The 27,258-nt window shown below is 41.9% G+C and overlaps 2 protein-coding genes across 3 annotated transcripts in view; both read left to right on the top strand.

Moving 5' to 3' along the window:
* Window positions 1–27,258, top strand: part of TMEM70 (transmembrane protein 70) — a 798,264-nt gene that overhangs the window by 431,200 nt on the left and 339,806 nt on the right. The window lies entirely within an intron of this gene.
* UBE2W (ubiquitin conjugating enzyme E2 W) overlaps window positions 1–27,258 on the top strand; it is a 514,818-nt gene that overhangs the window by 212,877 nt on the left and 274,683 nt on the right. For both annotated transcript variants that reach the window (XM_044067221.1, XM_044067222.1), the window contains exon 4: window positions 18,164–18,319. In XM_044067221.1, coding sequence (XP_043923156.1) covers window positions 18,164–18,319 — 156 coding nt within the window. The remainder of the gene's footprint in view (window positions 1–18,163; window positions 18,320–27,258) is intronic.

Here is a 27,258-nt window from a genome sequence, read left to right as displayed (position 1 = left end):
AGTCTTGGTTTTGTTTGGGATAGCATGATCCAAGCATTCTTGTAGGTGCCTGTAGAGTGCATTAGTAAAGGATTTTGCAGCTTGGACAGTGTTATCCTTTAGCATGAGGGCTTTGAAACTTCCCACCTCGGTCTTATGTAACATGAAATTTACTTTTGAAAAGTTTTTCACGGTGGTTTCTTTGACCAGGGGTGGTGGCGGAATGTGGATATCCAGAGTGATTAGTTTATGGTCATATCTAATCAGTGAGGGGTTGACCTCCGGTGTAGAACACCGGTCGCCCATGTTGGTGATGACCAGGTCCAATATGTTGTCACCTCTAGTGGGGGTGTTGACCAGTTGATCCAGGGCGATGTTCTTCGTTTTCCATTGCTGCAGTCCTTACTATTGGGTATAGTCCGCATCCAGTCGGCCCGAATACCAGAGTATAAGGCTGACGTCGGTCAGGGCGCATTAGACTGACGTCAGTACGTCAGGGTACTAATGCGCATGACCGGCGTCATATCCTCAGTCTTTTTTGCCGCGTGGTCCGATGCAGAAGCAGTTTTGCGAGTGCAGGTTGGCGTTCTGAAATATTTCGAAACCGGAGTTTCAGACCGAATCAGAGTTGGCTAAGTACCCGTTGGGAACATTTTGGTTTTTCTTGCCTCAGTATTTAACCGGATGTCAGAAAAGTGAATAACTGTATTTCTTGTGGGAAACAAATACCTCATAGGGATTACCATACATTGTGTATACCTTGTTTAGGGCCTGAGCACGACGTTGTTGGTTGCCGCTCTTGTGCTAGGTTTAACAAACGCACTATTAAGAGGAGGTTAGACTGTGCCAGATTAGTGTTTGGGAAGCGTTGCAATTATAAAATGCCGTCGGATGCTCCGACGCCCGCTTCGTCCAAGAAGCGCAAGGACAAAACAGCGAAGCCTAGGGTTGATGAACCGGCAGTCCCGGACGTCGGTTCTTTAGATGGCTCAGTGGAGCCAGAGGTTTTGCCAGGAGTATCTATGGAGTCTCAGGCAGAAACTTTACTTTTACAGGATGTACCCTCTCAGGAGGCAGGCCAGGCTGAGGGGGCTTCTCAGGTAACTATTCTTCCCTCTCTTCCCAAAGTAGTTAGAGCCTCTCCTTCTGTTGCCAAAACTTCTTTTAGAGGTAGGCCAACTTCAGCTTCAGTAGGGGCTTCTCCTAGCCTTTCGGGTTCTGTACCTAAGAAACATATGCTTACAATGGCAGAAGATTTGATTACTATGATTAGGGGTTCTATGGGCCCTCCTGATAAGAGGCCTAGAGTGGAACCAGAGTTTGACAGTTTTGAACAGGGTTCAGGGGCTTCTGAGTCTTCTGGAAGATTTGCAGGAGTATCCTCATTATTCTGATTCTGATGTGGATGATGCCACTCCTTCGGCTTCTCCTCCTGAGGATTTTTCATTTTCAGAGACTCTGCATTCCATGAGGGAGCACTTTAAATGGGAAGGCCAGGATTACTCTGATTCCAGGAAGAGACTTAGGGAATTCTTGTTTTTACCCCAGCATAGGCCCTTAGCTATACCTCCTGTGTTGAATGTGGTGGAAGATGTTTTTGCAGAGGCTTCCTGAACCCTGATTCTTTGCCTCCTGCTCCTGTTAAACCTGATAGGTACTATAGGGTGCCCGAAGCTCATAAGTATTTGTTTAAGAGTCCTAGGGCGGACCCAGAAACTGTTTCTCAGGGGCCTAAAGGTGTTAAGGCGTCTGTGGTTAAAAATCCTGTTCCCACTGACAAAGAGGCAAGGGCGTTAGATAGGTGGGGTAAGAAAGTGTATACTTCTTCCACTCTAGCCATGAGGCGTTGAATTGTCAGTTTCACATGCTGAAATATCAAAATTATCTCCTTTCACAATTGAAATCTAAGGTGGATGCTTTGGCGGAAGGTATTGATTGTAAAGACTTGCTGGATTTAGTTTGTGTCTGAACAAGTGGGCAAGCATTCTTTGCAATGTGGTTTTGATGCTGTGCAGGCCTCCTCGAGGGTGGCTGCCACTAGTTCTGTTCTTCGCAGGCATGCCTGGTTGAGGGATCAAAATTTGGCTGAGCATGTTAAGACACTGATTTTGGATGCTCCTTTACAGTCTGATGTATTGTTTGGTTCACCTGTGGAAGCAGTTTTAAAGAAAATGGAGGACAAAGCTAAGTCTATGCAAACTGTTAAAGATTTTTTGCAGGTACAGCCACCGAAGTTTAGTAGAAATTGGCCTGCTAAGGGGTGGACATATCCTGCTTATGATTCCCAGTCTAGGGGTAGGTCTAGACGTGGTAGGGGCAGGGCTCAAGGTTCTTTTAGGCCTAGAACAGGAGTTCACCTGCTCAGACTTCTGGTGAGGGCAGGGGTCAGTCCTTCGTAAACAGACCCAATGACCTGCCTTTTCAGCTGCCAGTAGATTCTCGCCTGGCAGCTCCTTTGGAAGGACGACTGTCTCTTTTCAAAGAAAATTGGGATTTAATTACTCAAGACAGATGGGTGTTGGACATCATTCAGCCAGTCCATGTATCAGAAAGGGGCCTAGGATTTTATTCTCGCATGTTCCTAGTACCAAAAAAGGGGAACACGTGGAGACTGCTTTTGGATTTATCTCTCCTCAACACTTATCTGGACATTCCCAAGTTCAAGATGTTGACGTTACAACAGCTTTTACCCCTGCTGGGCAAAGATCACTGGATGGTAACTTTAGATCTCAAGGAAGCTTACCTTCATGTGCCTATCAGGCTAAGTTACAGGAAGTATCTGCGGTTTCGAGCTGGAGATTCTCATTATCAGTTCTCTGCATTGCCCTTTGGCTTATCTACTGCCCAGAGTATTCACAAAGGTTCTGGCTCCAGTGATAGCTTACTTCAGGCTACAAGGACTTCAAATCTATCCTTATTTAGACGACTGCCTGATTCTGGCTCAAGAAAAGGAAGACCTTCTACAGCATCTGGAATATCTTATAGCAGTGCTAAGATGCCTAGGGTATTCTGTGAACGAAATAAAGTCCAGTCTAGTACCCTCTCAAGACATGTGCTTTCTGGGTGTGAGACTGAATACAGCAGCCCAGATGGCCTTTTTAACCCCGGACAAACAAAAGAGTCTATCACTTTACTTCCATCAACTATCTCATCAGTCCGTGCTGACTGCAGAGACAGTCCTTCAAGCATTAGGGTTCATGGCATCTTGTATTCTGGTGCTTCCCAATGCCAAACTGCATATGAGGAAGTTACAATGGTATCTCAAAAATGTATGGACACAGCACTGCCAGGATTTAGACACTGTCATTCAAATAATACCTTGCCTTCAAAGAGAATTTTTGTGGTGGGCTCAGGAATGTCACCTAAACAAGGGACTCTCTGTGACCCGGCCAGAGGCGAGTCAGATTTTACCGACAGATGCGTCAGACATTGCTTGGGGAGCTCATCTAAATGGAAAGTGGATACAAGACAAGTGGCCTGCCAGACTACAGCATCTACATATCAACATGAAGGAGATGTTAGCAGTCCAGTTCGCATTGCTGGCTTTCAAGGAGTTACTTCTTCCAGGGCAGGTGTTGATTCTAACAGACAACACAACTGTCATGTGGTACTTCAACAAACAAGGGGAACACATTCTTATCCTCTATGCAGGCAAGCGATGATTTTATGGGAGACTGCGCTACGCTTGCACCTAACTCTTCAGGCAAGGTTTCTGCCAGGAGCACAGAACTCCTTAGCAGATGTGTTACGCAGACAAATCATGGATCCCCACAAGTGGAAACTGGATCTTCATGTATTTCAGAAATTGACAGTGTCATGGGGAACTCCAGACATAGATCTGTTCGCTTTTCCACTAAACCACCAGCTGCCACAGTTTTGCACAAAGGGGTTTCATCACACAGCTTGGAAAGTGGATGCTCTGTCTTTCAGTTGGACAAACCTTCATGTGTATGCCTTTCCACCTCTGCCTCTTCTTCCAAAGGTACTGTTAAAGGTCAGACAGGACAGGCCAAGGATGATTTTGATAGCTCCAGATTGGCCTTGGCAACACTGGTACCCTCTACTACGGAGTCTGGTAAAGAAGCCTCCATGGCCTTAACCTTTGATTCCACATCTGTTATCCCAGCAGGACGGTCATCTGCTCAATGTCAAGCTTCACTCTCTTCATCTGACAGCCTGGCATATTCTGTGTTGAAACACAGCAGGTCTCAACTTCCTCAACAAGTTTTAAATGTGATTAGGGAAGCTAGAAGACCTAGTACAAGGAAAGTGTACGCAGCAAAATGGAAGAGATTTTTATTTTGGAGTAAAGCAAAGAATTTGGAGATTTCTGAGCCTAATTTGAGTATGGCTCTTCAATATCTTACTGAGTTACTGGACAAGGGTCTGTCCTTCTCTTCCATTAAGATTCATGCTGCAGCAATCTCAGCTCACTATGATTGTGACCCACCATTGTTTTCGCATCCTTTGTTCAAGCAGTTTCTTAGAGGGCAAAAATATAAGACCCCCACGTAGAGCTCCTACTCCTGCTTGGGATCTCAATTTTGTGTTGGAAAAACTTACTCTACAACCTTTTGAGCCTGCGGCTACTGCTGAATTGAAATATTTGTCATGGAAGACTGCTTTTTTGTTGGCTATTACTTCTGCAAGAAGGGTGTCTGAGTTGCAGGCCCTTATGGCAGTCGAGCCCTTTTTGATTTTCCATAGGGATAGGGTATCATTACGTACTAATCCTTCCTTTATGCCTAAGGTGGTTTCTAGTGTGGCTTTAAACCAAACTATTCATTTGCCTACTTTTTATGCAGACCCCCAAAATAAAGGGGAAAAGATTTTGCATACTTTAGATGTACACAGGCAATTGCGTTATTACTTAAGCAGGACTAAGGATTTTAGGCAGTCTCAGCAGTTGTTTGTTTCTTTTGCTTTGAGTTCACAGGGCAAGCCTGTGTCAAAACAAACTATTTCTAGGTGGATTGGCTTTTGCATTGCATTTTGTTATTCCCATCATGGCAAGGAGGTTCCAGCTGGGATTAGGCCTCATTCCACTAGGGCTACTGCCACTTCAACAGCATTTCTAGGGTGGCAACTAAGGATATTTTGGAAGCAGCTACTTGGAGTTCAGTGCATACTTTCTCTAAGCATTATCACCTTCCTATCTACTCTAAGTCTAGGGCTGGTTTTGCCACAGCTGTTTTGCAAGGCATGTTGTCAGCTCCTGCTTCTTTATGATTTGCCAGCCTCCCTTACCTCTGCTTTGGGATTCTACCCAATAGTAAGGACTGCAGCAATGGAAACGAAGAACATAGTACAGTTTTGTACCTACCATAAATGTAGATGTTCGAGGATTCCATTGCTGCAGTCCAATTTACCCTCCCTCCTTCCCTCTGTGTTTAGGGGTGGTTGTGTAGGTGAGTTTACCTGCTTATATTTTTGTATATATTGTTCATGTTTTGGTGCAGGTATTTTGGGCCTTGTCTTTTTAGGGTCTTCTGACATCTGGGGCAAGAAAAGACTGAGGATATGACGCCGGTCATGCGCATTAGTACCCTGACGTACTGACGTCAGTCTAATGCGCCCTGACCGACGTCAGCCTTATACTCTGGTATTCGGGCCGACTGGATGCGGACTATACCCAATAGTAAGGACTGCAGCAATGGAATCCTCGAACATCTACATTTATGGTAGGTACAAAACTGTACTTTTGAGTTTATAAATTCTAGGAAATGTAGGGCAAGGGAGTATGTACTTGAGTAGTTCTCCCGTTAATGTTTGGGTAATTGAAATCGCCCAGTATTGGGGTGTTTGGTAGGACCTTTGTTTCCAGGAATGCGGAGTGGGGGTCCTGGGATATGGTGGGTGATCTGTAGCAAGCTATAATTTGAATAGCAGTTTTGCCTGTTGTTAGTTGCATGTGGATTATCTCTGAAGCATTGTGCTGTGCCACTAGCCTGGAGGTGTGGCTATCCTTGATGAATATGGATACTTCCACACCTTTTGTATTTCGGTCTGGGTTATGTGGCCAAAATGTATGGTGTGAGTTGTAGCCTGGTAGTACTGGGGTGATCTCTGGAGCCTTAAACCAGGTTTGTATTACTGCACATGTATCTATTTTCTCCATACTGAGGAGTGCCTCGAGTGCATGCATTTTGAGGTTTAGACTTCTGGCATTGAGTAGCATTACCCTCAGTTTTTTGTTACTTGTGCTATTTATGGCGGTGGGTTTGTCTTTTGAGCCTTGCCTGAAAAAGGCACTATGGTGGTGGCAAGAGCCTTGGCTAGTATTCAAAAGCCCAAGGGTGACAGGTGCAAGCCGTCTCTAGCGAAGCAGCCTTGCTTGTCGAGCATGTCATCCCAGGCTTGCAGACACTGGATCCCCCTTTGAATGACACCAGAAGCTTAGCCAATTGTTGAAATTGATAATTTTTTCTCTATACCGTGGTATCATTCTTGGTGAGGGCAGGATGCTACTCAGGGTCAGCGTCATACCGGCTTGGGCTATGTGATCAGAGAGCTCCTCCGTGTCTCTCTTCATGTAGTCCAGGGAGGTACGGCTCAGGTCATTCACACCAACATGGACAATGACAGAGTCATATTTGTACTTGTTCTGGAGTGACCTGAGTGCTTGTATTATGTGGCTGATCTTGGCACCCGATAGGCAGCTAACAGTAACCTTTTCCTTGTTCAGCCTAGTGAGAGGGACGTCAGTGTGCCTGACTATAGAGTCACCTATTACTAGTGTGTTGGGTATGTTATTTTGCCTTAAGGACTGTGATTGTGTGGCACACTGGTTTTGTGAAGTATGTGTTTCATGGTTTGTGTTGGGGGGGGGATGGAGGTTGCTTGGATGTCTGCTTTGGAGGTCTCTGTTGCTTTTGCAGATTTTTATTTAGAGCCTCCGAGTATGTTTTCATGTATTTGTGTGTGTTGCCGGTGCTGGCTTCATAGTTCTATGTGAGACTGGTGGTGTGATGCAAGTAATTCCCTTCTCCTCTTGACTGGCTGGTCCATTCTTGGGTTGAGATAGCTTAGCTTCCAGTTTGGCTGTATAATTGCATCTCTCGCATGTATTGGTGTTTGGTGAAAGGAGGAGAGGGTTGTCTGTGTACATGAGGCAATTTTAACATTGCCTCAAAATACCCAGATTCACCAGTTGGACCGAAGAGTACACCAGAAACTGCCCTTTGGGCATGCCTGAATATGTACAGTGAACTGTTTTACTGATTGGCTGGTAAGGTCGAATAGTGAAGAGCCTTGTCCTTCTCTACAGTATAGGGGGGTCTAGTGCTAAGGTTTATTAGTGCTTGCAATGAGTTTTGAGCAAGTGCCGGGATGAGAAGTGAATGGTTTGAGTGCTTAAGTTGAAAGTTTGTCTAGTTCCAAGGGAAAAAATTGAAGATTAGACTTTGTGAAGCTGGGAATAGTTACACCCTAGCTACCAGGCACGCAAAACCGCACAAATGCGAGTTTTATAGCAGGGAAATGAAAGAGATCGAAATTGGCCCAAAATGGCCAATAAACTACTAATTTCTGGGCTGAAACCACTCCTCCAGGGACAGATAGGCTGCTCAAGGCTCCCTCTCTCACAGTGAACAGAGAAACTTCCTTCTGTCCAAGTAAGGTATGGACAAACACAAACTTGTAACAGCCCTGAATTCAGCACTAACCTGAAAACTGGACTATACTAGCTTAGAAAGGCAGGAAAACAAGTATTTTTTTAGTTTTTTTCAGAAAATAAAGTGGATACAATCAATACAAATGCACAGAAATGGCAGTCACACTTGAGTGTGTAGCCTACAACAGTTGAACAGGTAATTTAAACACAAAAATGAATTTTGTTAAAGTGCAGGCAGTAAAATAAGTATTGATATTGAAGTGGCTGAGAAACGCTGGAAACATGAGCCCCAAAGCATCATAGGAAATGAATGAAGTCTACATCGCATAGGATCATCCATTACCAACTGTTCAAAAGATAGATGCACAAAAATCGGATGCACTGGTCCATGAAGAGGATAAAAGTAGCATTGATCATTCAAATCGCCACACCCAGTGACTACAGTGTCCTGCATACAGAGTGAGGCAAAGTCATAAAATATCAGGATGTGCAGGCAGAAACAAGAGCAATGTGGAAGAAAGATACCCAGAAAGTTCCAATAGTAGTAGGAGCAAACGGGTCTTATAAAAAAGAATCTACAGTCATGTTTGTTACCAATACATGCAACTCCATACGAATTGCAGAAGGAGTCATTACTGAGCACATTGCAGGTGCTATAAAGAGCACTTCTGGCTTTAATGAAATATTAAAACTACTAATTTCATGGACTTTACTTATACTTTGACTTAGGAATGAGGTCCATTGCCATCATGGCATTAGAAACCCAAAAGATTTGGAGAAATTAAAGGGAGGGACTAGCATCAGGATTGCAGATGTACCTAGGCCCAAGGCCAGAGCAACCTCTAAGAAGGGTTCTACCTCAGGCCCTATGTCTAGGCTTACTGGCTCCCATGCACAGGGATATTGCCAAGACCTGGTGAGGTTAGTTGAAGGCCTTATTTGTATAGCCAGAGCTAGGCAAGCTTCTTTGGGGTCTTCCCCAGGGAAAAGGAAGAGGGATCCTACCTCTGAAGTTTTCTCTGAGCCTACTGATTCTAATGAGGATTCAGACCAGGAGGAATCTGTCTTTGAGGGTCTCTTCCTTACATATTTTGAAGATTCAGATTATGAAGAGAATCTGGCTTCAGCTTTGCCTCCTGAAGACATCACTTTTGGGAAAACTCTGCATGCCATAAGGGAACATTTTCAGTGGAAAGGGCAGGAATACCCACAATTAAAAAGGAGGGTTAGGGAGATCCTTGACCTGCCAGAACACATACCTTGGGCTATTCCTCCTATGTTGGAGGTTGTAGAGGATGTTTTTATTTCTTCCTAGAGTCCGGATTCTCATCCTCCAGCCCCTCAAAAACCAGACTGGTTCCACAGGGTACTGGACTCGCATAAATGCCTCTTTAAGAATCATTTTGTTGATCCAGAAGTTGTCACTCCAGGATTCAATGGAGCAAGGGCCAGCTCTTCAAAAAAAATCCTTTACCTGCTGACAGAAAGCAGGGCCATTTTACATGAAGTAGAAAGAACTACAGTAAAAATTCTAACAGAATGCGCCATATCTGGAGCTCAACATGAAGGCCAATGGTATCCTTATATCTCATCCTTCCAGAAATTCATTGTGGAAAAGGTTGGGAGTTGGTGGGTAGGGAGTTGAGGAACAATGAAAATGGACAACACGAATGGATTGTTATGGTAAGCATAACTCTTTGTTGTGGCAGCTAAGGATATGTGGGAAGAGACCAAATCCTTTAACAGCAGTTTGTTCTAGGTTCAACTAGAAACTCTACTAGTGCTGGTCTTTCACTTAAATATTGCTCTGTTACTGGCAATCTGTAGTCTGCAGTCAAAATGAATTCTTGGCCTATTCCCATTCTGTTACTTTCCCTGTCTAATTATTTGCTCCCAATACCTTGGTTTCTTTGACAGTTTTCCCCAGTAAATTCCAGCCCACTCTTGCCTTTTCTCTGTAACCAGAATTGCATTCATCACTGTTGGCACAATCTCCTTTCTTCTTTCCGGTGTTGGTTGAGTACTTAATTACTTTCTGCTGTGTTACAAGAACTACATTCTGTATGGCTATTGTTATCCTCCATAAGGGTCTGCGTCCAAAATTCCAGTCTCTCCTTATTTCTTGAGCTTCCCCTTGTTTTATCATCATCCCCTCTCCTTTGAATTACAGCTTTCTGCTTGTGCTATATACATATCAGCCTTAACTGTGTAGCTCTAAAATATAGGTTCATAGGTAAGTACTAGGCTTTTGGCCCTAGGGCCTATATAAGCCTAGCCAAAAAAGTACCCTGGCTTTTGCCACCCAAGAAAGTTATTTTCCTGTGCCCCTGTTGAGCAGAGCCACAGAAGTGATCCTCGGGGTGAATTTCCCATATCCCATCCAATCATCGAGATTTTTCTTGGAGTGCTAATGAGGAGCTTCGTTTGATATAGATAGGTAGTTTGTTCCAGAGTATGGGAAGTCTGTGGGATAGGAATATATCCCTCCAGCATGCTCTGTTTATTGTGGTGACAAGGTTTAGGTCCCTAGAGCATGTAGCTCGGAGGGATTGGGATTTCATTAAGTGGAGCATATCCAACAGCTCTGGGTTTGACATAGTTTTGTATGTTAGGCAGAGATTACCTCTGAGTAGGCGATATGCGACTGAGTAAAGCTGGAGTTTTTTTAGACTGTCTGCGTAGGGCATTTGATTGAGGCCAGTAATCCTCTTAGAGGTATTTCTGTGGCCTTTCCAGTTGTTGTCTTGTGAGGTACATACCAAAAGGGGCACTGTATTCTATAATGGGTCTAATGAGTGACAAGTAGAGGGGTACAATGACCTCCTTTTTCCTGGATAAGAAATGTTTTGTGATGAGGTGTGCCACGTAGAAGGATTTCGTGACTACTGTGGTGTGATTATCAAAGGAGAGACTACTGTCCACCTGTGTCCCAAGGTCTCTTATCACACTTTCAGTGTTAAGCAGACTACCGGCTATGTGGTAGTTCATGGGTACAGAGTTTTTACCAGAAGGGATGACTATGCACTTTTTGGCATTGAGCTTGAGGCCATGGTTTTGACACCAGGCTTCTGTCTCAGTGAGGCCATTTTGTAGGATGTCCACATCGTTAGGAGTTTTGATTATGGCTCCTAGTTTGTAGTCATCTGCGAACTTCGTTAGCCAAAGACCTTCTGTGTTAGCCTCCACTTCAGAGAAGTAGATACCAAACAGGAGAGGACCCAGGACTGAACCCTGTGATACTCCACTTGTCACTGGTCTGAAGTCAGATTTGGAGTCTGCTACTTCCACAGTGTGGGTTCTGTTAGTGAGCCAGTTGGCAATCCATCTTGTGACATAGGGATTTATACCTAGTTTAATGAGTTTATCTATAATTCCAGAGTGGGGGTTGGTGTCTAAAGCCTTGCCGAGATCTAGATAGGCTGTGTGAACCACCTTACCCTCATCTACAGCTTTGGTGACTAATCAGGTTTAGGAGACCTGATCTGCCTTTTACAAACACGAAATGGGTGGGATCCAGAGTTTGGAGATTACCAGTGTCATTGTTTATAAGTTCCATAACCTTGCAGACCAGGCTCGTCAGGCTAATGTGGTGGTAGGTCCCGGGGTTCGTGGTGGCTCCCCCTTCGTGGAGTGGGATAACCATTGCTGTGCGCTATTCAGTGGGCACAAGGCCTGAGGTAAGGCTATGATTGAACATGGTACTTAGGTGGGGTGCCAGTTCATTCTGTTATTTGTGTAGAACGCAGCCTGGGATGTTGTCAGGTCCCATGGATGCTGTGTTCTTGGCTTTGGAGGATGTGGTTTTTACCTGTGCAGCCGTGATTACAGGAACTTTGCGTTCTTCCAGCATAGAGATGGGCCCTTTATGGGGTAAGAGGGAGGTCAAGTTAGCACTGAACCTATCTGCCAGGATGTTGGCAATATCAGTTGGTTCTGTATATTTTAGTGCCATTGTGCTGCAACTCAGAGCAGATCTGAGTGTTGCCATTGAGATTCTTGACATAACTATAGAATGCTTTGTGATGGTCTTTAGAAGCAGTGGCAATTTTTTTTTTTTTTGTTTTCGTAACTAGCTTTGGAGGACTTTTATGAGGGATCTCAGCTTCTTACTGAGGCTGAAAAGGGAATTCCTCCAATCATGGGATTTTACTCTGTTGCAAAAAAAAAAAATGTCTTCTGTTGTAGTTTATGGCAGGGGACCACCGGATTGGCTTCCTTTTTTTTGGAGGATAGCGTATTGGTTCGGTTAGGGATTGCACGATCCAGCTACTCTGTGTAAGTGCTTATAAAGTGCATTTGTGTAGGATTCAGCAGTCGTACCCCTATTGTCCGTCTGCATGGGTGTTGTGAAGTTTGCCACTTCTGTCTTGAGCGCGAAGTTGGCTTTGGAGAAATTATTTACGGTGGCTTCCCTAATGGGGGGGGCAGGATGTAGATGTCTAGGGTGATTAACATGTGGTGAGATCTGACCAACGAGGAATTGACCTCTTGTGTGGAACACCTGTTGCCCATGTTGGTAATGACCAGGTCTAGGATATTGCCTCTAGTGGGGGTGTGGATAAGTTGATCCAAGGCGTTGGAATTTATGCATTCCAGAAAACGTTGAGCAAAAGAGTTGGTACACTAGTAGTTTTCCCAGGTAATGGTGGGGTAGTTGAAATTGCCCATTATTAGGGTGTTAGGTTGTACCTTAATATTTTCTAGTGCATCAAGAAATGAGGAGTGGGAATCCTGGGGCATGATGGGGGATCTGTAGCAAGCTACAGTTTGGATTGCGGTCTTGCCCAGAGTTAGTTGCACTTGGATAATTTCGGATGTATTATGCTGAGCCACTAGTCTGGAGGTGTGGATATCCTTAATGAATATGGAGATGCCTCCGCCTTTAGTGCTTCAGTCCAGGTTAGGTGGCCGAAAGGTGTGGTATGAAATATAGCATGGTAATGCAGGACTGCTCTCTGGAGCCTTGAAACAGGTCTCTGTCACTGCACAGATGTCAGTGTTCTCCATTTTAAGGAGTGCCTCGAGTGAGTGCATTTTGAGGTTTTAGACTTCTAGCATTGAATAGCATTTCACTCAGATTTTGCTTGCTTGTACCTGTTACAGTGGTGAATTTGTCATTTGAACCTTACCTAAAAAAGGCACTGTAGGGGTGGCAAGAGCCTTAACCAGTCCGGAATCCTAAGGGTGACAGGTGCAGGCCATCTCTGGCAAAATATCGTGGTCTGTCGATCATGTCATCCTAGGCAGACAGATACTGGATCCCCTTAGAATGACCCCAGAAGCTTTGCCAATTGTTGAAGTCATTTTGTCCTTGTGCTGTGATATCATTCTGGGTAATGGCAGGATGCTACTCAGGGCTCGGGTCATACCTGCCTCAGCTACAACATTGGACAGCTCCATGTCTCTCCATGTAGTCCAGGGAGGTACATCTCCAGTCATTCACACCAACATGGACAATGACAGAGTCATATTTGTATTTTTGGAGTGACCTGAGTGCATGCATTGTGGCGGATCCTGGCAGCTGACAGTAACTTTCTCCTTGTTTAGCTTGGTGAGTGGAACATCAGTGTGCCTGACTATAGAGTCACCTATGACTAGAGTGTTGGGTACATTGTTATGCCTTATGGGCTGTGGTTGAGTGACACACTGAGTTTGTGGGCTGTGTGTCATTGGGGTTGTGTTGGGGGGTGGACGTTGCCTGCGTTTCTGCTTTGGAGGTCCCTGTTACTTGGGCAGATTTTTATTGAGAACCTCCGCAAATGTAGGTGTGTGTTTTGTGTTTGTGTGTGTTTTGGTAGTGTAGGTTTTGAGGGACTATGTGATGAGTGTGGTGATGGTGCAAGTGTTTACCTTCTCCTCTTGACTGTCTAGTCCAGTCTTGGGTGTAGAGAGCTTTGCTTCCAGTTTGGCTATATAAGTGCATCTCTCACAGGTTGTAGTGTTGGATGGTAAGAGGAGAGGGTTGTCTGTGTACATGAGGCAATTGCTGCATTGCCCAAAGTTGCCCAGATTCATCAGGTAGACAGGAGAAAATACCAGGAGCCTGACCCTTGGATATGCCTGGATAGGTGCTTATTTAATAAGTACTAAAAACTGTTTTCGTCTAGACAAGGTCACATAGTCTGAAACCACCTTGGTCTACCAGAAGGATCAACTTATCCAACTTGACTTTTGCTGTGTCCCCCTCCCAGATAAAATCTCTCAACTCTTATTACTTGTTATCCACAACATTTCCTCTGGTTGATAAAATGCCTGACATGTGTATAAAACTAAAGGGACTATACATTTTCACTGCATTTTTTGCTATATGTATCCATAAGTTTTAGTTTATTATCTTTTGTTTAGTCTCGTCCCACATGTCCTTTTAACTGCCACAAGAAAAAATGATGTACTTACCGTAACATTCCGTTTGTGTTGTCCATTTTGATTGATAAGATTGTCCTATTCCTTTCTCTCTGCCGATACTCTTAAGTGAAAGACCAGCACTGGCAGAGTTTTTAGTTGAACCTAGAACAGAAGCTACTGTTAAAAAAAAAAAAAAAAAAAAAAAAAAGATTATGGCATTGCATGATGATTGTAGGAATTGGAGAAGGTTAGAAAGTATTGGGAATAGAGATTGGATAAGCAATTCATAAAGAAACAATGGGAGGATATATGTATGGCTCCCAAATATGCAACACTGTTTAGGATTTTTGCTTGGAAGTATTTGCATAGGTATTTTCATATGCAAACAGACTCCAAATTTTTGCTTGGGTAAATTGCAAATGTTGCCGGTATGATGGACACGAAAGGTAACTAGGAGCATATTTTTGGGAGTGTAATGAGTTCGCAGACTTCAAAAATTCCCTATAGACTATTCTGAAATACTGGGTGAGCAAATTGGTGAAACTAAGGAAATTATTTTTCTTGAGCTGTGATGCAGGATCTGAGTTGCATAGATATAGGAAGGACTTGCCGAGTTTAATTCTGACTGCCAAAAAAGCAATTGACTAGAAATGAAAATTAAACTCTTAACCAACTGTATTAGAAATAGTGAATATAGTAACGGAGATAAAAGAACTGAAAGCAGGATCTTTAGAAAAGGATAGGAGCAATTTACATGGAAAAATGGGAATTGTGGGAACAATACATGCAGAATAATGTTTTGGAGGAGGGGTGAGGTTTCATGGAGGATAGGAGTAAAATAAGCTATGTGATGACAGATTGATAATGACTGTATAAAAGGTCGTGTTATGCATAATTGCAACTAAAATGTCATGCTTGCTTTCAGGTATTTTTTCAGACCTATTTTTTCATCTTTTCTCATTTATCACAGTGAAATTGTGGTTCAGATAAAGAGCAGTGTTGACTTGGACTCTGTAGGAAGTGACCTGTGGTCTTTTTCAGGTAAAGGAGATCAATTCTTGAGGAAAACATTGCATCTCATAATGAAAGGACTGTTTGTGGCTTGAAAAGATTTATGCTTACCTAAACCGTAATCCTTAAGTGTGGCTACATTGGACCAGCAAGCATAATAAGTTATATTGAAGGATCATGTTCCAAATAAAAAGTAAAGTTATAGTATTGAATGAGTGTTTGGTAAATTGCTGTGCTTGGTCTAGAGGGGAAATGGGTCAGTCACAACCTTTTACAAAATAAATTTTTGTTCCTGTAATGAAATTGCCTCTTTGCGGGTTGATATTGTGTAGTTTCCTTCTTGGGAAGGAAAAAGATTGAAATAATCTTGGGAAGAATAATGCATTCTTAGCGTTTATTGAATGCGCAAATGAATTATAAGCATTTTATGTTTTGAGATGAACAGAGCTATTGCTAAAGCTACTTTCAAATGCTTCTTGTACAGACAGTTGCATGGAAACAGAATATTTCTGTTTGCAGAAAGGTGCGAGTGTGTGTGCGTGCGCACGAGTGTGTGTGTGTGTGTGCATCAAAATTAAACTACAAAATGTATCGCACAACATTTAGATTCTAGAGCTTCTGGTGGCCTGGTTACCCTTCATTAGTCGGGGCCTCTTCTCTGAATCCCTCCAACTGTAAAACTGGCCCTGCTTAGAGGTATGCATAAAACTCAAGTATGGTCATTACCGTTTTCCTTTTCCTCCCAATCAGGCCTCAGAATTATGTCAGAGAAGGTCTGTATAGCTTATGTGGTAGCTGGAGGCAACTTGTTCATTATTTCTTTAACTTTCCTCACTGTCAAACCCCAGAGCTGTGTACAGAAGGTGACTTAGCTTCTTTGGGGGCTGGGGATGGCGACAGTATCATCATTTCTGTAACTTTCCTTGCAGACATGCCTTTGAGGTATCCACAAAAGGCCAGTATAGCTTATTGTGAGGAAGTGTACTGTTTAGGAGCAAAAAGTTAGAATACAGTATTGATATATATTTTTTTAAGTTTCCTTACAGTCAGGTGGTTATTTTTTGGCATTAAGCAGACATACTGACAGCAACAACTTGAAATGTGGTATTGAGTTCCATTTATCCTTCACTTTTGTCCTACTGTTATACCTGAAAGGTACACAGAAGGTGGCTGTCTTGAGGTAGGAAGGCAAACACTAGATATGGTGTACATGTCCTTGCAAGTACCTATCTTCTGAGCTTACTGAGGGCTACTGTTTTGTCAGCTTTGAACATTAAACCTTGCACACAATTTTCTGCTTCTTTGAAAGCAAATAACACTGAATTTCTTTCCTTAGTCATGATTTTTGTTTGTCATCATCGTATCAAAAGTTTAGGGGGAAAAATCTGAGCTTTTAAAATTCCATGGCCTGTGGGGACCCAGCTACTCTCAATCTTGCCCCCTATCCTAACGTGATTATTTCCTCCAGTTGCTACAGTTTAGTCTTTACATGTTAAGGTATCTTAAAAGGATGCAGGAGTAAGTGCAAGTGTGTGGCCAAGTGTGAGAAAACAAGAAAAAGTAATCTAGATCATTTGAGGAGACTGAAATCAATAGATCTCTGTAGTCCTGGCTGCCATGTTGTAGGTACTGATGTTTGTTAGTGCTATGTTGTGAATGGATCTCTGTGGTACAAAGGGGTGCTGAATATCAGAGGCTTGTCACAATTCTGCATTGTATGTCAGTTCTGCCAGCGGTCATACATAGACTTGCTGCAAAAAAACAGTTTTACCAAAAGTCAGTCTGTTTTGGGCTATTGTTTTTGTTCTGCCTTGACACTGCCCCAGTGGTTTTAGGAGCTGGGAACTTATTTCATTTGTTTATGGTTAGACCAATGTTTGGAATTACGACCATTCTTTTTTTAGCTATTAACAAATAGTGATGTAATTGGTCCCATTGTGGCTTCTTTTTTTTTTTACTGGTTAACTGTTAAAGTGAGAGTGGTGTTTGGAATCATGGCTGGTGCCATTGGTTCATATGTAAGTGCTTGGTTATTTTCATTAAGCATTTGATCCACATGATCGTTGTGTGGTATTTGAAATGGGCACTGCAGGATTTGGCTTGGTGAAAAGGGAAGGGTTACCTAATGGAATTGTGGTTACATTGTGCCTGGAGTGTGTATTTGTAAGAAAAGATAGGATTTAAATGTAGCAGCTGTAGACAGTATGTGTCCATCAAATCACAACATATTTGCTTTGGGATGACCTGCAAAGTAATGCATTTATTTGGTCTTCTATTCCTTGGGTCCAGCCAACCTGATTGACCCGAGCAATTCATTCTGCTTTCTTGTTAGATTTACCTTTATGCAGGTGTCTCAAGAGTTGAATGTCAGTAACTGGACTCAAGCCAATGAGGTGCAACCAGTTTATTTCCTTTCTCTGAAATTCTGTACCTCTGGGAAGCGATATTGTTGCATTATGTCATAGTTTATAGCTTGTGTAGTATGCCTTTTTTAGCATTTAATACACTGAATTTTATTTTTCTATGTTATGCATTTATTTTGTATTTGCTGTTGTATTACACAGCTGGATTTTCTGGGGTACTTTTTAAAGTTGTCTGATCTAATACATAAGCTAACTCATGTTTTAATCTGAGTAATTTTTAGTTGCCAATGATGCCTGAAACCACAACAACTTCATTAAAGACTGTTAAGTTGCAATTCCTGTTCATGAATGTCTCTACTTGCACAAACTGAAGTTACTTTGCAGGCATTTAGATGTTGCATTTTAACAAATTTAGGTTTTCAGCCATGAAATTAAGGTCCTTTTATCTGGGAAATCTGTATATAGGGATGGTAAACTGTTGTAAGTCACACAAATGTAACTTTTGTTAGCTTTTGTACATTTGCAGCTGTGCTTTTTGGTCCTATTAAGTATTTTTGAAGTTGCATGTGCAAGCTGCAGAATTGCTTCTGCGATATGAAAGCTGGTTGTACTTCAAAGAAGCTGTAGGTTTTCTGTGCATTAACACAAGATTCAATTGAAATTGGCTCATTTTGTTTGCTAGGAAATAGTGTTGCTTCAGGAATGCATTTTTGCTGTTCCAAGTGCGTCTGTTTTGCACAAAAAAAGCTTAAATTAATTAAATCTTGCTGCTTCAATGTTAAATTAATATTTCTAGAATAGTCTTTTGGTGCTTACTGTATGTATATATATATTTTTTATTTTATTTTTTAAGGTTATGTTCACCGGTGATAATATTCCCATTCATCCTCACGTGTATAGCAATGGTCACATATGCTTATCAATTTTAACAGAAGATTGGTCACCAGCTCTCTCAGTACAGTCAGTTTGTCTTAGCATTATCAGCATGCTTTCCAGTTGTAAAGAAAAGGTAAGAATACAAAAATGAAGTTGTTCAGAATGTTGTTACAGTGCTGTTGGTCTTTGGGTGGGGAGCAAAGGAGAATTTATCAAGGTTCCCAGCCTAATGTGATCCTTAAAGTCTCAGCGTTTTCACAGATCTGACATGGTTATCCATCACTTACTCAGTTCTGTAATTGAGGAATTTGATTGCTTAATTACAGTGCAGATATTTGGCCTTGACCTAGAACAACTTGGTCAACCTTAACTACATTACTGTTTTACAGTTATATGTTTGTATAGTTATGTGCACATCAAGGAAGAATTGAGCAGAGTTTGTATTTTCAAGCACTACTAATAGAAGAGTCAAATATTTGAGTGAAATCACCTGTTACAAATGTGCATTTTATATAGGTGGTTGAACTGATTTGCATTGTCTGAAATACTAGCAAGTTGGGGAGATCCATAAGCTACATATGATTAGTTGGGGTGCAGAGGCCTGAGCCTCTCGTTGGGGGAGGATTTTGGGGAAACTTTTGTCCTGCAAAACTTGCAAATTTATAAAAGTTGTTCAAATCCAGCTTTGAAAATCTGGTTTGATTTCAAATGAGACATGAAGATCTGTCACCAACTAACCTAGAGCCTAAGACTTGGAGCATAGAAGCTGTATTTTAACCATCACATTCAGTGATCTGAGGTTTTTTTTTTTTCCATCTCTGGATTAATTTTTCATACTAATGCTGTCTCTGATTTAGGTTGTCTCGTGGTTATTTTTATTTTGTAGTCTTCTGATTGTAACTCTTGCTGGACACGATGTAAGAGAGGAAGTAGCCGTTTTGAAACTGTGGTGGGCAGCTGGTTTATAGATTGTTATAATGGGCATTTGTTTTGCTAGAACTTGCATGTCATCAACATAATTTCTTTTCAGTGGTCTTTTTGACTCTCAAAACCTGTCAACTGCTGTACCCTTTAAGTATATTCATCTGCCTACTTCTGACCTCAGAAGCCACACACGGAGTAACAGGGATACAAAGCTGTCATCCTGTACTGGTAAGGAGAATATCTTGTACTCCTACAACATCCTCAACCCCCATGCCAGCAAGCATGGTGGTATGTCTGTTGCACTGTGTTCCAGTGCAGATGAGTTGTGCATGCCCTGGTCAGGTAGAGTTCAACCACTGCTTAGCTGGATTTGGGTTGTTGTGTCTGCATGTTTGCCACAGTTGTAGTGATAGGCCTATCCCAAGATATTATTTCATTAGCAGGTCCAGACTTACAGCCCCTCTGCCAAGATAGAATAGTTGGGCTGCTTATTGAACTCTGATCACCAGGGGATCAGTGAATGCTTTCTCTTTGCTTATTGAACCAACTTATTACTTTGCCTGTTGTCTTGTAACTTCCCTTCTCTCAGTGGGTCACAATTGAGCAAGGTATTTGAAAGCCCAACATTTGATAATTTAATATCACAAATATTCTTAATTTGAGAGATTATAATTTGATGTTATAAGAGGCCCTTATTTTGAGAGACCATCTTTTATGACTATTTCTATCTGATGCCTTCTTGTGCAGCTGTTCTATTTAAATTTCCATGCTGGTGAGGGTATTCCCTTTGGACCCATGCACGGATTCCCCATGAGAATATAAAGGGGCATGCCCACCCTAGTGATTCAGAGCCTGGGACATTGTTGAGAAGGTTCCTATGCTCAGAGTGAGTTTCCTTGGCTATCAAGTATAGTTGCTTCCGTTAGGTCTTGTGTGAAGGGCACTACAGATACTTTTTTCTTGTTTAGAGATTGATTAAAACATTTATGGGTGTTGCCACTGCCAGTCGTAACATCTTATGCCCTACTGGTACTGAAGGGTACAAGTGTGAGACCTTCATATGTGCCTAACACATGTGGTGGTAATAGAAGCCCATTGGAAGGAGCAGCTGAAGGGATTGTCCAATAATTCCAGAGAAGAGCATGAAAGGTGGAAAGTAAGAGACTGAAACAAAGTTTAAGGCTTCTAGGCTTAACTGTTTTTGGCAAAGTCCACTGCTTCAGTATTTAGCTTTATTTCATGCAGGTTAATCATCCTGTAGCCATAGTTCACTGAGCAGCATAGTGGCTTTAGTAGTAAGATCGCTTTTTCACAGTTTATAATCCAAAGCCAGTCCTGACCTCCACTGTCTTTGTAGACTTTTGCATGTTTTCCTAGGTCTTCAGTTTTTTCTCTGAGTACTCCAGTTTCCTCCCACCTTTCAGAAAGCATGTTGATAGGCTGCACTTAGTTGACTGTAATATGTTATGTTATCTCTGTACTTGCCTTTGTCACCTGGGTCATGGCTGAAAAGCATTGGAGAACCAGTTTTCATACCTGATTAACAAAACATTAGAAATTGCATTTGACTGGTGTCGGTGGCATAGATGGATAAAACCCTGACTATAGCCCAAGTATAAATAGCTGCTCAAGCACTTGACAGAGCAGGTAGAGTAGGGATGGGCAGAATAGAAAATTAACTTTGTGTATGTACCTTCTGAAGCTAGGCTGAGTAGGGATTGTTTGGGCAGCTTTTTGCACCACAAAACTGCTGGATGGTGTTTAGCCCTCTTATGTGAGCACACACTGACAAGGAAAGGTGTTTTGTGTCCCTGCAGTTATGTAGGTATCACAGTAGCCCATTCCTCCACAAAGAAGAAAGGTTAGGCTAAATACTGTTTGGTATCCACAGGATGCCAGCAAGAGCACAGACATCCCAAAGTCTGCCAGGTTGATAGTCTCTTCAAAAGGCTGTTGCCTTAGTGGATCTGAAAGACAAAGGTCTTCACAGTTGAGAAACAAGTGGGACAATTCTTGCTGGAAGAGGCTCTGGGGGCATGCATTTCCAGTTCTTTTTTTTTTTTTTTTGTCATCTCAGTATTTTGAATGCTGGCATTTCAGTAGGGATCCAAAGTGATGTAGTGTTTAACAGCTAATGAAAAGTGCAGTACCATATCTGCTACTTGCCTAACATCTTTGATCTAATAAAGGGATGTTCTGTCGTGCACTGTAGTTTAATATCTACAATCAGTGACCTAATTCCAAAAAGTAGCTTGAACCCTTTCTTTCCCCGCCCCAAGGTCTAATAATTATGATTAGTATGAAAAAGGTAATCCGATTTAGCTTATCAGCCTGAGGTAATCTGATCTTAGGATCAAACCAAATAAGAAAAAGGATAAGTGATGGTGATAGACTGTGGTCATAGTCTGTCACAAATTTTGTAATTCTGTCCTCATTAGCTCCATATCAGGGCGGTCTTAAAATGTTTCCATGTCATAGGGGTCCCTGTAATACATCTCCAGCAAGTAGACAAAGAGCTGAGAAACGTAGAAGGAAACTTAACTGGGGTATAAAAAATTTAAAGTACTGCCTGCCAAAAAATGTAAACTTTCTCACTTTGGTAGCATATTTCGAGATCTTCATCAGGTTACATCAGACTTATTTTGGGATAGATGCATTTAACTCCTGTTCCCAGACTAATTTATACTTGTCTAAGCAGTAGGACCTGGCACTAAAAGTAATTTTAGATATGTTAGTTATAACCCACTTTCAACTAAGTAATCTTCCCCTGTCTTCAGTCCACCACTTCACCACATTAGCCAAGTTCCCTTTGAAGTAGAGCCTAATTACATCTGAGAGAAAAAAGTGCAGTAATCTATCCCTCCATGTTTTATGTGAATCTCTCAATTGAAATTTTTCTCAGTGAGGGCCAGCTTGCTGGTGTGAACTTAGTAAAAGTTGCTCCCAGTATCTTAAATTAATGTTGGATTTTTGTTAGACTTTATACACTTGCCTTCCAAATCCTCCAAGGTTAGTCTGAGTTATAAGCATTCCATCCAGGTTAGTCTGAGTTATCAGGAATAAGCATTCCATCTAGCTTTTGGTTTTGGTGATGTCAAAGACTCATTTGTAGCAATCCCATAATTAAGGGATTCTCCCTTCTTAGAGCCACTGTTTTCTCACTAACACTAATTAATTTATGTAATGAGTAAGGGCTACCAATTTGATTCAGCAATATTTGCTTCCATATAGCCTTCACCTGAGGGCTAATGAGACCATATAATAATTTAAGATGAGCTGCTTTATGATCAGAATCTGGTTTTGAGAGTGCCCCCACCATCTTCTGGGAGGGAAAGAACTCCCTTAAAGGTTGGGGGGTTCATCCCTTCCACTGAAAAGATGTCAACCTCCCAGTGGTTAGAAGAAATCCCAAAAAAACTAAAATGCTGTTATTTTCTCCAACACTTAGGTCTACCACTTTCACCTTTACCATAAATTCAAATGATGGCACAATAATCTCCCCTGACCCTTCTACAAAACTATTAGGTGTCATCATAGATAATAATCTAAAATTCGACCTCCATGTTAACCCAAACTTGTCAAAATCATCAATAAAAAACTAGTGTCACTTTACAGAATAAAAGCCTTCCTAACCCCTCCAGCTAAAATTGCCATAGCTCGCTCTCGCCTTCTTTCAACCCTTCTGTATGCATCCCCTCTACTCTCGAATTTAAACAAGACTGTCCATAAACTCTCAACTTGCTACAACCACATTGCCAGGTTTGCCACTGGGCTGCCATTTAGGACACATCATTGCTTCAATCTAAACCAGAATGGGTGGCTTGAACTACCCAGCCTAATCCAGTATAACCAACTGATTATGTCCTATAAAATCCTCTATAATCCGGACAATACTCCTGCACTTGAAAATATTATCACCCCCATAACAATCCTAGACCGCTTCGATCCTCTAACAAACTAGTAATTCAGACTAGCAAAATTAATAACACAGCTGGTGACTCTCTCTTTGCAAACTCTGTAAGTAGATCCTGGAACTTTCTTCCAGCTGATATTACCTTATTTTCCACCTTGGGTCAATTTAAATCTAGACTCTAACAACATTTGTCACTTAACTGGCTATGTCACTGTATCAAGCCTGGCTAACTCTCTCTAGAATGTGTAAAAATCTGTTAACCATCTTACTGTGTAATTTAATTTAATCCTGATTTACGCTCGGGATTAACTCTAACCTGTGGAACTTGTTTAACTTGCTTACTTATGTAATCTCTGTAAGTAGTCTGTTTGTAATATGTAATGCTGGTATTATGTAAAGCTGTATCTGCTTACCCTTGGAGCTTTTCTCCCCGGGCCTCCGCTGAAAATGGACATGCATCCATTCAGACTATCCTGGTCAACAAATGTAAAATAAAAATAAGTTGGTCCTTTGACAGAGTTAACGGAAGATTGTGTGTGGCATGTGTAAGGGGAAGAATGAACAATGTAATGACCAGCACCTGCTGTTGGATATCCAAGTTTAGTCCATGTCAAAGTTGAACATCATTTTTGTAGTAATATTCTTAAGTCAGAAACGGATGGACTTCCATTGTACTAGTCAGTGACCCATAAGTAATTCATGGAGTTAAGGTGTCTAGTAATGGGAATCGTGTCCACAATACTGTCTAAGTGGTGGTGTTAATTTTAAGTTTCCATCTTAGCAGCATTAATTTTATAACCAGAATGAACATAAAGTCTCCAAGCACTTTTGCAGGATTCTTCATATAGAGTAGTAGTCAACTGCATTTAAAAAGAGAGATACATGAATACTCTCATAGTTTAAATGCTAGTGGTTTCAAATACAATGCAAACGGGTGGAGGGTGGAACAGAAGACGACCCTGCCTAGTTCCCCTTTGCAGAGTTATCTCCTTTGAAAGTCTTGGTCCTATTTTAATTTTTTATTTTAGCACTGACATATATAGAGGATTTATTAGGGAAAATAAATTTTGAGGAGAGAGCCTGTTTTTACAAACTTAAAATGGATGATTTCAGCAGAGCTTTCTCTGCATCTAAGCTAACTAGAACTTATTTACCTGGTTGTAATAGCATTATCTATAACCAATGACCTTTTCAGCACACACCCTTGTTTTGCATCAGTCTCTGTCAAAAATACTGCCACTCTTCATACCTAGCTAGCTCGTCATGAAATGAACCCCCACTGCCTTATTGTTTTAAAGACTCTGCCTTTTAGTATAGGCCAGATCAAGACTTCTTGATTCCTTACTCTTCAAACTAGACACCCCTTCCCCTTTCTCCAACCACCACTCATACCTAATATCCAAGAATTCTGGTCCCTCCCTACAAGCCCCTCTCTGAAATTGCACTCTACAGCCATTGCTTCTCTGTACTGACCCCAGAACTATGGCAGTTGCTTCCTCCTCATTTTAACAGATCACATAAAGTACTCCATGTTCTGGTCACAGTTCAAATAGTTCAAATAATACTTAACACAGTTTGAATGCAACTGTCCATAAAGGACATGTCCGATACCTCCAACTGTGTGGAACTTTTACCGACAATATACCTGATCCAGTCAGTTAACTAACTCATCCTAAACTGTGATTCAGCTTACCTCACCATTACTGCTCTAAACCCATTATACGTAGTCTAATTTTTCTTTAAACTTACTGGTCTCTATTAGCTTTCCTAACCTAGCATCTTGCTACCCTTCTCTCCACCACTTCTACCTCTCATACTTTTAACTTTATTCTCCTTTTTTATTTCAGTTTTGTGGCTGTACAAATATTTGGTTTGTTTATCTTTTATGCATGTATTTGTCAGATTTTTCTATTTTTTGTAAATGTAAACCTTTGTGTACTGTACAGTGTGTTATATTATGATATAAGCTGGACTGAATGTATAACTGGTAACTGGTCAGTGTTCTACCCTGGTTAATACATTTTAAATTGTCAAAAGTGATGTGCTTTCAAGCAAATCCAGTCTACCCAAGTTAAATCCAGGATAAATGGACTGTCCTGTCTTAGTAATATCGAGAAAAAATGATCAGGTCGCAGATCATAACCGGTTATGTATTTCAGATGTGGATGCCAAGAAATTCACCTCAAGAGGTGAATTTCATGATGTTCTTCATGTTTCACTGTTGCAGTCATTACATTTGGGTAATCTGCTGGCAGGTTGCCCTCAGTCGGCCTGAATTCCAAAGTCTTGGGTCCTGCGTCGGTTGCTTTCTCCTCTTCCATGTCGTCAGGGGTATAAAACAAGCAGCCGACAACATTTTCTTTAGTCTTTCTTGCCGTGCGGTGCCAGAAGCAGAAGCATTTCGCAAGTGCCGGTCGGCCGACTCCTGAAATATTCGTGTTTGAGTTTCAGAACCGAAGTAGTCACTACCGAAGTAGTCACTAAAGCTAAGTACCCCATTGGGGAAACTTTTTTCTTGCTCCATACCGTTATCAGAAAAAGTTAATAATTGTATTACTTGTGGGAAGCAAATACCTCATAAGCATTTCCATTTATACTGTATTCCTTGCCTAGGCCCTGATCACAACGTGCCTGGCTGTCAGTTTTGTGCTAGATTTAACCAATGCGCTATTAAGCGTCGGTATATTTTTGCCTCAAACTATTTTGGAAACCGATTTAACTACCCAGAAATGTCATCGGATAGCAATCAGACTACCGGAGTACATAAACGCAAAGAAAAGGATAGAGACAGACAGTCGAGGTCCAAAACCGATGATGAAGCTTCTCCTAAGCCAGTCGCCAGTTCGCCGGTACTCAGTGAGGCGCTTTCGCAGGCCCTGATACCCACTACTTTGAGTCACAGGCCCCTACAGAAACCCATCTGGAGTCCAGCACACTGCGAGATACTCAAAGTATTGGACCCACGGATGTATCTTCCTCTGATAGGTCCGAAGCCGCTGAGTAGGCACCGGCTTCTGAGTGTGTATTCAGGCCTCATCATTTTTATATCAAACCGGCGACAGCTACAAAAGACAAAAGCAACTTCTAAAACTAAACAAAATGACACATGAGCCATGTGCACAGGCCGCTATGCCTAAAAAACAGATGATCAAAATGGCTGAAGACCTTATTACCTTGATCAGGGGTTCCCAACCCCCTCCTGATAAGAGGCCTAGGCAAGACACTGACTATGAATTTTCAGATCTGGTTTCTATTTCTTCTGATTCCTCTTCTGATCAGGAATGATCTGTACCTCCCTATGAGGATTCTGATGCAGAGGAGTCTATACCATCTGCATCACCTCCCGAGGGTTATTCATTTGGAGAAACCTTGCATACTTTGAGGGAGCATTTTCACTGGGAGAGTCAAGACTTCTCAGCATCAAAAAATAGGCTTGGGGATTTACTCTTTCTCCCTCAACACAGGCCCTTAGCCATACCCCCTGTTTTAGACCTTGTGGGTGATGTGTTTTCGGAGTCAAGCTTGACCCCTGACTCCTCCAGCTCCCAGCAAGCCTGACTGATATTATAGGGTCCCTGACTCACTGCTGCTGATCCTGAAACTATTTCACAGGGTCCAGAGGGAGTTTAGGCCTCAACAGCAAAAAAGCCTACCCCATCGGACGGAGATTCAAGGGCACTGGATAGATGGGGAAAAAAAGGTTTATACATCTGCAACCTTGGCAATTAGGGCCTTAAACTGCCAGTTTCATATGCTCAAGTATCAACAACATGTTATGGTATTGCTGAAACAGAAAATGATGATTTCTGAATGTGCAGAAAATAAAGAATTGCGGGAATTATTGCATGCAGCTGAACAGGTTGGAAAGCATACTTTGCAATATGGTTTTGATACCTTAGAGGCCTCTTGCAGGGCCGCAGTTACTGGATCTGTGATTAGGAGGCATGCCTGGCTAAAAGAGCAAAATTTGCCTGATCATGTTAAAGCTAAATTACTGGATGCACCTTTACAGCATGATACTCTGTTTGGTATTAAGGCAGAAGAGGTTTTAAAGAAAATGGAAGGCAGAAGAGGTTTTAAAGAAAATGGAAGACAAAGCCAAGTCTGTGCAAACTGTGAAAGACTTTTTACAAGTGCAACCACCAAGATTCAGTAGACACTGGCCTACAAAAAATTGGTCCTTTCCTGTGTTAGAGCTCAAAGGGGCAAATCCAGACGCCCTAAGGGTTCCAGAT

The sequence above is a fragment of the Protopterus annectens genome, chromosome 3.part1 (genome assembly GCF_019279795.1).
Source record: "Protopterus annectens isolate FY-2018-M chromosome 3.part1, PAN1.0, whole genome shotgun sequence".
Taxonomy (NCBI): Eukaryota; Metazoa; Chordata; order Ceratodontiformes; family Protopteridae; genus Protopterus; species Protopterus annectens.
Note: the sequence above shows the minus strand (reverse complement) of the source record. Positions and strands in the feature narration are given on the sequence as shown.